The 13683-nt window shown below is 42.1% G+C and overlaps 1 protein-coding gene across 1 annotated transcript in view; it reads right to left on the bottom strand.

Annotated features, from left to right (window-relative positions):
- Positions 1 to 2639: 2639 nt before the first annotated feature.
- Positions 2640 to 13683, bottom strand: part of KCNB2 (potassium voltage-gated channel subfamily B member 2) — a 403224-nt gene continuing 392180 nt past the window's right edge. The window contains exon 3 of the mRNA XM_035011339.1: positions 2640 to 5454. Within this exon, the coding sequence (XP_034867230.1) occupies positions 3298 to 5454 (2157 nt within the window). The 3' untranslated portion in view covers positions 2640 to 3297. The remainder of the gene's footprint in view (positions 5455 to 13683) is intronic.

Raw genomic sequence — 13683 nt, 5'->3', positions numbered from 1 at the left:
GCTAAGATGATCTTATGGCCATTTGCACTGGCTGTTAAGATAGCTAGAAGAATCAAATTAACCATTCTTGAGATCATGTTATTTTGAGTTCATTCAAATAGTCTCTACTCACTGACGTTTGTCCTTGGTCACTGAGCTAGCTCCCGATGTGCACCCTTTCCCAGTGGCAGAAACCTCCAGCGCGCCCAAAGGAACCAGTCTATGTCCCCATCATTCATGCAGTGCTTCTTAAACTAGGGATATATTTTCCAAGGGGTACAAAAGAGGTATATGAAGTCATAAGAGTATCAATTTTACTAGTTGGTAAGCACTATAAAACATCATTTCTTTTATATTGAAACATATGGAGCAAAATGCAGCATTTACATGAATTTTTAATGTAAAAATAAGACTTCAAAAGAATTCTGTGCTTGGTATATTTGCAGACCATTTTAGGCATACACACGTTCATTCTCTGCATCAGCTGCAGTTCATTGAAAACGTTTAGGGGGGCGCCTGGGTGGCTCAGTTGGTTGGGCGACTGCCTTCGGCTCAGGTCATGATCCTGGAGTCCCGGGATCGAGTCCCACATCTGGCTCCCTGCTCAGCAGGGAGTCTGCTTCTCCCTCTGACCCTCCTCCCTCTCATGCTCTCTGTCTCTCATTCTCTCTTGCAAATAAATAAAATCTTAAAAAAATTAAAAAAAACAACCAAAAAACGTTTAGGAAGTGCTGCAGAAGTGCATTCTGGGAGCCCTCGGTTCCCAAACTGCCTCCCTGTGAAACAACAAAGTCAGTTTTTGTTGTTGTTGTTGTTGTTGTTTTTTAGAGGAGCATTTTATTTTTCTCCTAGCTGAAGACTTTTGGCTCAGAGGGGCTAAGAAGAATGGAAGGTTAGGCTTCCCATAAGATGTTCTTGAAAATTCTCTGAAACTTAAAAAATATTAAAGGGAAAGAAGTTTTTAGGGAAAATGCTTCCAGGGTGGAATGTCTAGGATTCCTTATCTAGGTAAGATTTCTAACATTAAGCATTCTGGAGCAGGGTTCTTAGTAGAAAGCCTAATGGACACATGAAAGTGGGCATTAGTGAACTATCAGGGCAAAAAGACAAATCCACCTGTGCAGACAGATAAATGAAAAAAACAATTGAGATTCAACAATACAGAGACATTAGAAAATAATTGTTTTGTTAGACTATGTCAAGAAAATGATTTTCATGACTTATTTGCTATTCATCTAACAGCAGACATACCTGTTTGACTTGAAAAACTACATGTAGAAAATTTGAACACTCTAGATTTACAAAAACAGATCAACATTTCATTTTAGACACTGAAGTAAGTATGAGTACTGTAAATATCAATGGTTAATGACCATAAACCCTTGAAGGTTATGTCTTGAGACAAACAGGAAAACCATTAAGAAATTCTAAGCACAGTGAAAAAGAAACATTTAAAATTATTTTTAGCAGTAGGGATGCTTGGATTTCAACTAAGATCAAAACTTGTTTTCTTATCTGAGATATAATGACCAGATTCTGTTAATAAATGTCATTCCTAAAGCCTTAAATTCTAAACATTTGGATTGTCTTTTGCCAGTGTTTTTATCGTAATTTGAAAAACAGAATACAATTCAGAATTTGTTTTTTCTTTAAACAAAAGTTGTGCTTTAAATTTGGTCTGGAATTTTCCCAACTCTTTCCATGAACTACACACACACACACACACACACACGTACAAAATGCATTATGCTGAGGCAAAACTTGGGACCTTCCTGAGAGACCAAGGAATCGTATTAATTTGAAGTCTTAAGGGAGCTGAGAAAGAATTTTGTCTTGGGTTCACTGGGGTAAAACTGAGACTAAGAGGTTTTTAAGGCTAATCCAGAATGACACATCTGGTAGTTGCAGATCTGGAACCAGAGCCTTCATTTCCTGTGAAGCAAAATGGATTCAACCGACCTGGGCTCTTAGCACAGACTTCACCGACGTGTCTTAACTCCTTTGGATTTCAGTGTTTTCAGTTGAAAAAGCTGTAAGTGGCTTTCAACAAAGGTAGTCCTGACGATGCTTGGGGACGTTGGAAACGTGAGGGGGTGTTTCTAGATGCTGCAGTTAGGGGCAGGTGCCTACTGGCCTCTGTGGGGCTCCTAGAGTGGAGGTGTCCCCTCCCCACACTGGGAAATACTGGGCGACCCGTTACCAGCCTAGGGCTCTTTTTTTGGTAACTCATTTCTGAACCCAACTAACTATGCAAGGGGTGGCAGTCTCACTTAAATAGCTTTGCTTTTAGTTTGTCAAAAGTCACTTTTTGGAATTCCCGTTTTGGCATATCTGCATTCTATCTTTAGTTCTTTAGATAGAAAAGTTTATGTTGGCCTCAAGTGGAAAATACTGTCATCTTCTGATGGTCAACATACAACTGGAAAAAAACCCAAAAAACAAAAAACCTAATTTCCAAATGTGGAGTGACACTTAAAAAAAAAAGTTTAGTTGTATGATACAACCTTTGACATATTTTCAGGCTTTTAGGCTGTGGCAAAATTGCAAGCTTCAATTCCAAATTTGCCGGTATCTGGTCATTAAATCTTGCCTATTTTCATGATTTATAAAGAAAACCACAAGTGCCACAACTAAGCAGAAGCACAAAAGAAAAATGCACCCTATGAACTATATCACAATAAAAATACTATATTCGTTTAAACAAATGTACTTTTAAGAGCTTTATAACCCAAAGCAAGATATGTGAGATGGTTTAAGAAGAGGTTGCAATTTTGCAACAAGAAGTCTGTACAGCAACTCCAGGCAGTAGCTGCGAAGGAAGTATCTGTGTCTCAGAAACTTGTTTCCATATGTTCTTGGCAATTTTGCATCCCGGGTCCCATTATTTACAAAGTTACGCATTTCGCAAGCTCAAAGCACCTTGGTCCTGGTAATTACCGAATGCATGCAATGACATTTCATCCTTTCATGTGCAAATTCTAAAATTCATTGTAACAGAAAAAAATTAAAAGTTGGAAATCTGTCTACAATTCGAAATGAAAGGATCAAAAATGTCAGACATTGCCAAATACTGGTTCCTAATAGAGCTCTCTTTATTTGTTCACTGTTCCTCAGTCATTTTTGTTTGTTACAAAATGCAGTCTTGACTCTTTATTTAAACAGTACTTAAACTAAACTGTTCATGCCATGCAAAAATAACATTTTATGCACTTTTTTTGTGGGAGGGGGCTTCCCATGTTTTTAGTTCACAGGCATTATTACCGCATTTTTAAGAAACAAGTTTTTATTATTATTATTTATTATTGCTTTTGTAACTAGTCACATGCTGGTTTCACGTGTGGGACAATAACCTGTGTCTCCTGGGTTGGAATGAATTTCTGGGGCAAACAAGTGGTTTTCCATCTTGCACCCTTCTTGACTATTGTCCTTTTTTACTTCCGCCACAGCATGGTAAATGTCTTGCCTACAGTTGTGACTTGGGTCCTGGGGGGAGGAAGAGCCCACACAGGCCTCCTCTCTCAAAGGGTCTCTTCCATCACTAGGCTTATCTGCAAAGCAGTTTGGGCTGGAGTCGGCCTGCTTGTCCTGCCTGGGCCCCTGCAGCTCTAAGAAGTCATCGTCGTCGCCAGTGTCTATTTCCGTGAAGCTCCTCCTCTCTCTTGTCGAGAAAGGAAAGAGTTTCTGCTTGGGAAACCGAGGGGTCAGCCCTTTGGAAGGTCCCTGACAGTGTGCGGAAACCTCGGTGCCCAGCAAGGCTCTGTCTCCCTGGGAGGGGGTTTCCTCGAGGAGGATGGTGCTGATGAGCTGCGGGGCGGTGAGTGAAAAGTCCGCTGTCGTGACCGGCAGTGGCCTGGCTGTGCTGGGCGGGGTCTGTGGGGCACTGCCTCTGTTTTCCTTAAAGTTCACTTTGAGCGATCTGGATTTTAGGGGGTTGCTGCCTTTCAGCGAACTCTTAGGGCTCTCGGAGGTACCGTCCGACGGCAAAGGGCCGTGGAGCCCACTTTGGCAAGCACTGTTATCGAGGTTCACAGTTACGTCGACCGGAGCGTATTCCAGGATGGCATCCCCGGCCCCCGGCCCCTTCTCTCTGCTTAGTGTTAGAAACGGGGGGCCCCTGGCTCTTTGGCGCTCTTCGGTCGCCGTGAGGTCAGGTGGGAACTTCATCTGCAAGTGGGAGGCGGACAGCGGTGGCAGGGGCGACCGCTCGGTCTCCGTGAAGTCGGTGGCGCAGCTGGTGAAGCTGTCTATGCTGGACGTGCTCTTCATGTCCACGACGCCCTCGGTCTGCGCCACAGCCAACTGCTCCTGCGGGCAGACCACTTCTTCCATTTCTATCTCCTCCTCGTACACTGACGGCCTCTCGGGCTGCTCCTGGCAGGCCGGGTTCGGCTGAGCGTGAGGCTGTGTCTTGGTGATCTCGTTGTACAGCATCTCCAGTTTCTGCGCGCTCAGGTGCTGCGGGCTGGAAGAAGAAGTGTTGTTCAGCTGCTCGTGGGAGTCTTTTTGGCTAACCTCCTGGTACTTATTCTCGAAAGATTTGTTGGAGCTTGTTTCCGACAGAGCTTTCCTGGCCCACTTCCACCGGCTCGGGGACAGGTGATTATCGTCAGCCGAGTCCTTGGTACTGGCTGACTCTCCTGCCTTCTCCACGGCCACGTCTATCAGTTCCATGCTTCGGGCAAAGGCATCTTTTAAGTTCATAGAAACAATGCTTCCGTTCCTCTTGGCCCGCTCAAGGGCCTCTCTCCTTTTGATTGCCTTCTCCTGGCGTTTCTGCTCCTTGTAAAACTCAGAGAAATTATTCACGATGATTGGGATGGGAAGGGCGATAACCAGGACCCCGGCAATGCAGCAGAGGCCTCCCACGATTTTCCCTAATAATGTTTTCGGGTAAATGTCACCATAGCCCACAGTGGTCATGGTGATGGTGGCCCACCAGAACGACGCTGGGATACTGGTGAACTTGGTGGCATCTTCATCCTTCTCAGCAAAAAATACCAGGCTGGAAAATATCATTATCCCCATGGCCAGAAATAAGATCAGTAAGCCCAATTCGTTGTAACTCCGTCTGAGGGTGAACCCCAGGGACTGCAGGCCTGTGGAATGTCTGGCGAGCTTCAGGATCCTGAGGATGCGCATGATGCGGAAAATCTGAACCACGCGCCTCACATTCTGGAACTGCAGCACGCTCTTGTTGGACTCCGTGAGGAAGATGGTGACATAATATGGCAAGATGGCCAGCAAATCGATGACATTTAGTGGGCCTTTAAAGAACTTCCACTTATTTGGTGAGGACAGGAAGCGTAAAAGGTACTCCATGGTAAACCAAGCAATACACACAGCCTCCACATGTGCTAACTGGGGGTTGTCGTTGGGTTGTCCAAATTCATCCACTGCCTGCAGCTCCGGTAGAGTGTTGAGAGACAGAGCGATGGTGGAGAGCACGATGAACAGGATAGACACGATGGCCAAGATCTGGAAAAGAGAAGGAAGTCCAAGTTAGCAAATCCTCTCCGTGGCTTAGGCAGCTGGGAGACATGTGGATTCCCTGTTCTGTCAATGATGTGAATTGCTCAAAGATATTCCAGGAAGTTTCACGGAACTTTACAGCCTAAAATTCCCTAACTAATGCAAACACATTCACTTTTTATGAGTTCATCTCATTTAGAAGCCCAGTGTAGTACCCGTTTAAATTCCGGGGCCTGAACAATTTGAAAAAAAAAAAAAAAAATCCATCCCTCACCCCTGCCTTTGTTCTTGTGCGAGTAACCACCTTTTGGAATCGCCTTGGGGAGCAATCTCCCTTCTCTTAGTTTTGTTATTTTTTTCTCTTAACCACCTGGTTTGTGTTTCTTGAAGTGAATCGCCTGACATGCCACATATGCTAGACAGAATTTATGGTTTCTAGGAGTTTTATTCTACAACTAAAACCACATATGCAGACCTACACACGAGAGATAATACAGCACTCGGTACAACCGTGCTTCTCGTACAACAAATACCATTTATACGGTAAGCACTGACGGCAGAACAAAATCAGGATAGCCTCCAGCCTGGGATGTGGGGACCTCTGGTCAGCACCATGTGGGAAAGGAAGATTAGAGCTAGCTGCATTCAGTCAAGGAAGGTTTCAGAAAGAGCTTGCTGACCATCCACGATGATTTTGGTGCAGAGTAGACATTTTAGGTGGAGGAAAAAGCACGATGTCAGAAGTGGCAGGAGAGAGGAAGAGCTCAGTGAGAAGTGAGAAGATGGGATGACAGGATTTTAGTCAGTCTGAGCTCAGCCTGGCTTTATTGCTTCCTATGTGACCTTGGGCAGGTTTTCAACCTCTCGTTGTCTCAGTTTACAAATCTGTTAGAACAAAGACAACGGTCATAGCTGTTTCATGGTTGTTGTCAAGATTAGATGACACACAAATATTGCTAAATAAATGAAAGGCACTCGTATTATTAGAGGCTGAAATGAACAGGACTTCAGTCTGGAAAGACAAAGGCCAAGAACAGGTATGTGGGACATCTGTGAAGCCAGGCACCATACAGACATCCCAAGTAGGAATTTCTTTATAAGGCTGAGATTTTTAAGGCCGAGCATGAAGATGAAGGTTTGAGAGCAATGGGAGGAAGCACTTTTTTGCTTAGTAAAGACTGTGCATGTGGGACACACACTTCTTGGTGAAGTAGGAAGCCTCTCTTACCTAGATTAGGTCTGGCTTGGTTTCAAATGACCTTTGTCCATGATCTTGGGAGCTGTCATTGGTCTCAGTTATTATATGTAGCTCTGAGAAAAATATCCTGACAGTGACTATTTTTTTTTTTAAGATTTTATTTCTTTATTCATGAGAGACAGAGAAAGAGAGAGAGAGGCAGAGGCAGAGGGAGAGGGAGAAGCAGGCTCTCCGCTGAGCAGGGAGCCCGATGCGGGACTCGATCCCAGGATCCGGGATCATGACCCGAGCCGAAGGCAGACGCTCAACCATCTGAGCCACCCAGGCGCCCCCTGACAGTGACTATTTAATTTAAAGATTAAGCATCCAGGAAACGTTTCAAAGGACAATGATTAAGCAGCTTGAGACCCCACAGCTCAGTAAACCTGAGATCATGAAAAAATTAGTTTGCCTCTAACTGACATCAGGAGTTGTAAATGACAGTCTTCTGTTCTTTCTCCCTCTGTTTTCCTCTTTACTCTTGTAAATTTCTCTTCTTCTGGGTTACTCTCCTGACCCTTTCTCCTCATATTCCTCTTTTATACCTTTCATTGTTTTTCGTTCTTGTTCTTCCAGCTTCCATCTCTTCCCTCAAATCTCTATTAAGTAAAATCACAGTATAACGTATTTCAGAGTGTGTTACAGATATTGAATAAAGATTTATGGTTCCTTGACTTACAGAACAGTATTTTACGATTAGTATTTTACATATTTTTCTTGAACAAAACTAAGGTAAGTACTTTTTACTTGAGTATACTTCAGGATTTCCTTGAAAAATGTGGATCAATGAATCACAGTAGAAAAAAGTTTCTCTTCATCCTATTCTAAAAGATTGTGGAGGCTGAAGTTAGAAGTCCTCTCAGAAGGTTTAGATAAATCCATGGATAATGGATTCAGAGGGCTTACTAAGGGCAAGTTGGGAATGTTCACCTCGAATCTCCACCCACAGAGGCCAATGGCAGGGTGACGCTGACAAAATTCTGCCACTACATTTCTTAGGAAGCACTGGTCAGGTCCCATCCGTTCTTATGCTCTTATGATGAGTAACCAGGTCCCTCTGTACTTTCTAGAAGGTCGTACTGTCGTATAACAGGTGGATAATATTAAGTGGGCATTTTAAGTGCTGGGATTTCTGCCATCATTCTTGTTCTGACAATCCATACTCTAGATTTTCCATATCTTATCTGTTCACCTGCCCATTTTGGATGCATCTTCCTGATGCTTATCACTTCAAAGAGCAAGGAGAGAAGTAGAAATACAAATGAAATCATTCTACTATCTTCCAACCCTCTTGGACAAAGAACAAAAGTGGATGGTCCAGGGTAGACCTTCAGTTTCCTTGACTCCCTAATCACAGCTAGACTGTAAGTCATTTGACTTCAGTAGCTAATTTTGGGAAATAATGAAACACTGAACAGTACTAATGCAGTCCATAGTCTAGTTGACCCCAACTTAACACATATGGTTACCTTTTATACCTGGAAATTCAGCACAGGCACAACATGATTTGGAGTACATTTTTTCCCCATCCCCCCCCCCCAAAGATTCATTTACTGAATTGGAGAGAGAGGGAGTGGGGCAAAGGGAGAGGAGAAAGAGACCCAGGCAAATTCCAAGCAAAGCACAGAGCCTGATGCGGGGCTCAATGTGATGACCCTGAGATCATGACCCGAGCCAAGACTAAAAGTCGGATGCTTAACGACTGTGCCACCCAGATGCCCCTGGAGTACATTCTTGAAGGAAAACAATGATTACAGGAAAAAACCAAACACCCAAGCTCTTAGCAACCCCCTATTCGTGTTAAAGAAGCCATAGGTACTGAAGTGCATTATTTTCTGTCTCATGTTCAAATTTAATCTGTCAAAAGCCATTTGCTCTCAGTTTATAAATAAGGCTTATTTTAAATATCTTGTGAAGCTTGGAGTTCTCCCAGAAAGACAGCGCTGTAGATAAATTATTCAATATATACCAAAGATGATGTGTAAGACAATAAGCCAAATGGGAGTTTACTGTTTTATTATAGAGTTTTAAAACAAAATAAATATATCGGGGCACCTGGGTGGCTCAGTCGGTTAAGCGTCTGCCTTCGGCTCAGGTCATGATCCCAGGGTCCTGAGATCGAGCCCCGCATCGGGCTCTCTGCTCAGTGGGAGGCCTGCTTCTCCTTCTCCCACTCCCCCTGCTTGTTTCTGCTCTCGCTAACTCTCTCTCTTTCAAATAAATAAATAAAATCTTAAAAAAAATAAAACAAAATAAATATAAGAAATGTGACATTTTGCTTTAAACTGCAGGATATACTTCTAAACCTGGATATTTTTTAGTACAGCAAACCTTGTACTTAGTACGGCATTTAGGCTTTGCCTCTTTTATCCTAACTACACACGAGTTAGATTTTTAATGCCCATTACCTCTACCAACTGGCCTCCAGAGCTGGCTACATCCCTCAGCTCTAGCAAGGAGACTTAGGTCTGCACATGGCAAATGAAGTGGACATGCAGAACTTGCAAACAAATTATCTGTGTGAGATTGGCCAAGTCCCTTGGAGATTTGGATGAGATCATCTCCATAGCCCCTCTCACCTCTCACATGTGATCATTCTCTTTCTAAACCACCACTATTTTGCTAATTCCCATCATGTCTGCAAACCAAACCAAGGACAAGTCACAACTGATCTTATCATTTGGCTGAATGGCCAAGATAAACTTTTGTTGCTGAAGAAATGAAAAGTCAAATGAGAAGACTTGGAAAGCTATTGCACTGTTATATTCCAAGCATTTAGTTACCGAGAATAGACATTCTTTCTGGATAAAACTTTCCTTTTAAATCACCTGGATGACGATTTTAATTCTTCACATAAACACAGAAATTCACAGGATCACATGGAGTTAAGATTGGGACTCCTCTCACTTGCATTAATAGGTACCAAAAATTGGTTGCATTGATATCTGTTTGTGAGAGGAAGTAAGGCAGTTGGAGACTTGCCTCAATTATAACAACTTGTTCATGTCGTATCCTCTGAAGGGATATAATGGTATTAATGGGTGTTTTGTGGTGGAACGAACACAGGACAGGGAATGAAAACACAGGCTGGAAACCTCTGCGGGCTACTTAGACAAGCCAGTTCCCTCTCTGAGCTTCGGTTCCCTTACCTGCAAAATGAGGTGCCCCACATTTGCTTTGCCACCTCACAGGGTTGTTAAGGATCAAACTAGATCATGCACATGAAGCATCCCATAAAATGTAAAGTAGGATAGAAATGCGGGAGATGTGTCTGGACAAAGCATTTGGCCAGGATCAAGGGGAATAGAAAATACTTAGACTGTTTATTCCCCTTTTAGATACAATTTCATATCTGTTTTAAAGTCACTGACATTCAACACTCCACAAAAACACATGGAAACTTCTGTGCCTTGCATTGAAGGTCAGTGCAGGTACATTCTTTCTCTTCCCTCTTCCCTAACCCCTCCTTCCTTCCTTCACAAATATATGCTGAAAGGTGAAAGTGAGTTACAAGCTCTTAACTACATAGCATTCCTGCTTTCTCTTCCTAGTGGGATATAACACATTAGACAAACAAAAAACCCGATCAGCAATAGAAAACGACATGGAGAACGTGATGATAAGAATTTTCAGGACAGAACCAGCTTATTTAAATTGACAGGAAGGAAAAGCCCTGTGACAAACATTATTAGGAGCATGAATAATTTTCTGCTTCCACAAAAAGGACAAAGCCTGAGCATATAAGCCGAACTTTAAACCATTTGTCGAGGGAAGAGGCTAGAAGTTCATTGGAATATCATGATTTTCACCCACTGATCTTCTCTTCCTAGTTATTTCTCAGGACGATATTAACCATAGCAAACCAGAAAGGAAATCCTTTGCTCTTTGATCTAAGTTTGCAGTTCTAGCTTTCATATTCCTAGAACACATGGTACTCTCCTCTATGCTGGTGGCTCTAGTTCTTTCTTCTCCAGAATGTTCCCCTGGCCCACCCAGGACAAAAGGGAGTCTGTTCTTAAGTACACGCAGCTGATTGGCACACACAAGCATGAAGCCCTTACGTGCTAACACCACACGACACATTGCAAAGAAGGAGCATCACGGAAAGGTTCAGTTGTTCAGCTGTTTGTCAATTATTTTGGCCCCGTGGATAGCAGGGACCCAGGAATTCAATCCTCCCCCACCCCCATTTGTATGCTGTTGAATGAGGGGTTTGAAAACACTTAGTCATCCGTGCCCAAGCTGAGGTCAGCTGTCCACCTGCATAAAGCCTTTCATTTGGGGTAGGGTGTGAGAAACCATCTAGTTCCACATACTATCAAATTCTTCTTTCAGTTTTTTATTCTCACATACAAAACCACTTCTTTGAGAGAAGAGTTTTTGGTTATCTTACGATTAAAGATACTGATTTGATAGTCTCTTGGTATCCCCTGGAATAAGCTTTGTTTCACTACCCATGATACATTTCTGTATTTTAAAAGGTTAGACCTTAGGAGGCAAGTTATTAGGTAGGAGGCTAGGGAAGGAAACTTTAATATTCCTCACCGTGACTCTTCAAAGAAAGGAGCAACAGTGAGATGGAGATAACCTTTCATCTTACACACACTCCAATGATTGGGTAACCTCTTTTTGGTCATTTTTCATAGAATTTCTTATAATGCCTAATAGCACCCAGAAGAATCAGACAGGTTCTTAGCCACATTCCATCACTTCCTTGTGGCTCAAAGTCAACCTAAAAGCTTCAACCAGCAATAGAACTTGTTTAACAAAAGAAATTCGTATTACAAATAGACCATTTTATGATAACAGACCAGCTTCACAAGTTCAGCAACATAACCTTTTCCTAGGTTTAAGCTCTCCTTTTCATTAATCCTTTCTTTTTTCATTATGCTGAGTAGACTGCTGTTTTCTTTTTTAACCTCATTCTTTAAGAAGCCTGCTTGAGACTATATATTTTAGCTTTGGACTTCACCTTCACAGAAGGATACATTTTTGTAAAGAAAAGTGCTGTATTTTTTCTGTGTCACTTTTTTTTTTTTTTGCTGAGTCTATTAGCTCTTAATTCAACCAGTCAATGAAGTGATAATTTCATGTATAGATCAGAGTAGATTCAGGTTTGTGCAATAAAATGTTAAGCCACCGAGAAGAATTAATCATGTGGGTTATCCATTAAAAAACACATACAAGAAAGACAAATATCATTTGACCTCACTTGTATGTGGAATCTAAAACACAAGCAAAACTAAAAAACCCTCATAGATACAGAGAACAGACCTGTGGTTGCGAGAGGAGAAGAAATGGGTGACGGTGGTTAGAGGATACAAACTTCCAGTTAGAAAATAAGGCATGGGGATGTAATGTACAGTGGGGTGACCATAGCTAATGAACCTGTGGGGCATATTTGCTATAGTTGCTGAGGGAGGAGATCTTAAAAGTTCTCATCACAAGAAAACTATTTTTTTGTAACTATGTGTGATGACAAATGTTAACTAGACTTACTGTGGTGATCATTTCACAGTGTATACAAATATCTAATCGTTATGTCTTACACCTGAAACTAATAGAACGTTAAATGTCGATTATACCTCAATTTAAAAAATTACACACATATGCATACACATGAACATGCATATATACGTACATACATATAAACACATGCACACACACATTACCATTTCATGTAATCAAAACTCAAGCATCACAGAAAAGAAGTAAAAGTCATAAAAGTGTAAACTTAAGAATGCTACATATTCCATTTAAAATGTTTATTTACAAATGTAATTTGTTAAAATACCATATCCATATAAATACACATCTTAAGAGATGTGCAGACTAGAACAAAATAGATGGAAATAAGCCTCCCTCCATTTTTTCCTTCTTATCAACTCTCTAGTTCTTTGAAAAAATAATTCATGAAAACCTGAGGGAGAAAAAACAGATTGGACACTTAGAGTGTTTTGAACACTAGAGTATTTACAGTTGTATCCAGATTCTATAACATTCTTCCTTTTCTTGTTGGAAAAATGGTTTTTTTGCTCTAAGGACAATTTTTTTTAAAGATTTTATTTATTTATTTTAGAGAGAGAGCACACAAGTGAGTGCAGGGAGGAACACAGGGAAGAGTGAAGGAGAGGGGAAAAAGAATCTGAAGCAGACTCCATGCTCAGTACGGAGCCAGACCCGGGGCTCAATCTCACGACTGGGAGATCATGACCTGAGCCAAAACCAAGAGTTGGACATTTAACTGACTGTGCCACCCAGTCGCCCCTCTAAGGATAATTCTAATCATAAATCTTCTCTTTGAGAGGGAAGCCTTAAAGGATGAGTAGAAGTTGCCATGCAGAAAAGGGGATAAAGGGTACTACAGGCCAAGAGGACCAGGTGGGCAAAGGCTTTGAAGCCCAAAACATATGGTTTGCTCAGAAAGTTCCAAGTAATTTTGTATGGCTGGGAACATCTAAAAGAAGGCATGGCATGGAGGAGTCCATCGTGATTTCAGGGCTGCTATGTATAAGGGTGTAGGCTGTGTACTTGTCATGTGAGTGGAGCCTCCATCATTTGTGCAGTGTGCTACTTGCACAACCTTCCCACAATGCTGATTTCAGGGAACTGAGTAGTATAGTGGGACTGGACGCAGATGGAGGCATAGAGATGAGTGGGGGTGGGTGCTTCTGGGAAGTTAGGCAATGGACAAATTCTGAAGGGCACTCGATGCATTGATGAAGAGTTTGGTGAGCCTCCCCCAAAGACCAGTTTTCCTCCAAGTGTGGTTCCCAGACCAGCAGCATCAGCATTTTGTGGTAACTTGTTAGAGCTGAAAATTCTCAGGCCCCATTCCATACTTACTGAATCAGAAACTCTGGGGAAAGGCCCAGAAATCTGTGTTTTGGCAAGTCCTCCAGGTGATTCTGATGCTTGCTAAAGCTTGAGGACATTGCAATAAGGAGTAGAAACAAAACCAACCAACCAACCAACCAACAAAAATTTAAGCAAGGGAA

This window comes from Mirounga leonina, unplaced genomic scaffold, assembly GCF_011800145.1.
Source record: "Mirounga leonina isolate KUSES-001 unplaced genomic scaffold, KU_Mleo_1.0 Mir_165, whole genome shotgun sequence".
In the NCBI taxonomy this organism is placed as follows: Eukaryota; Metazoa; Chordata; class Mammalia; order Carnivora; family Phocidae; genus Mirounga; species Mirounga leonina.
Note: the sequence above shows the minus strand (reverse complement) of the source record. Positions and strands in the feature narration are given on the sequence as shown.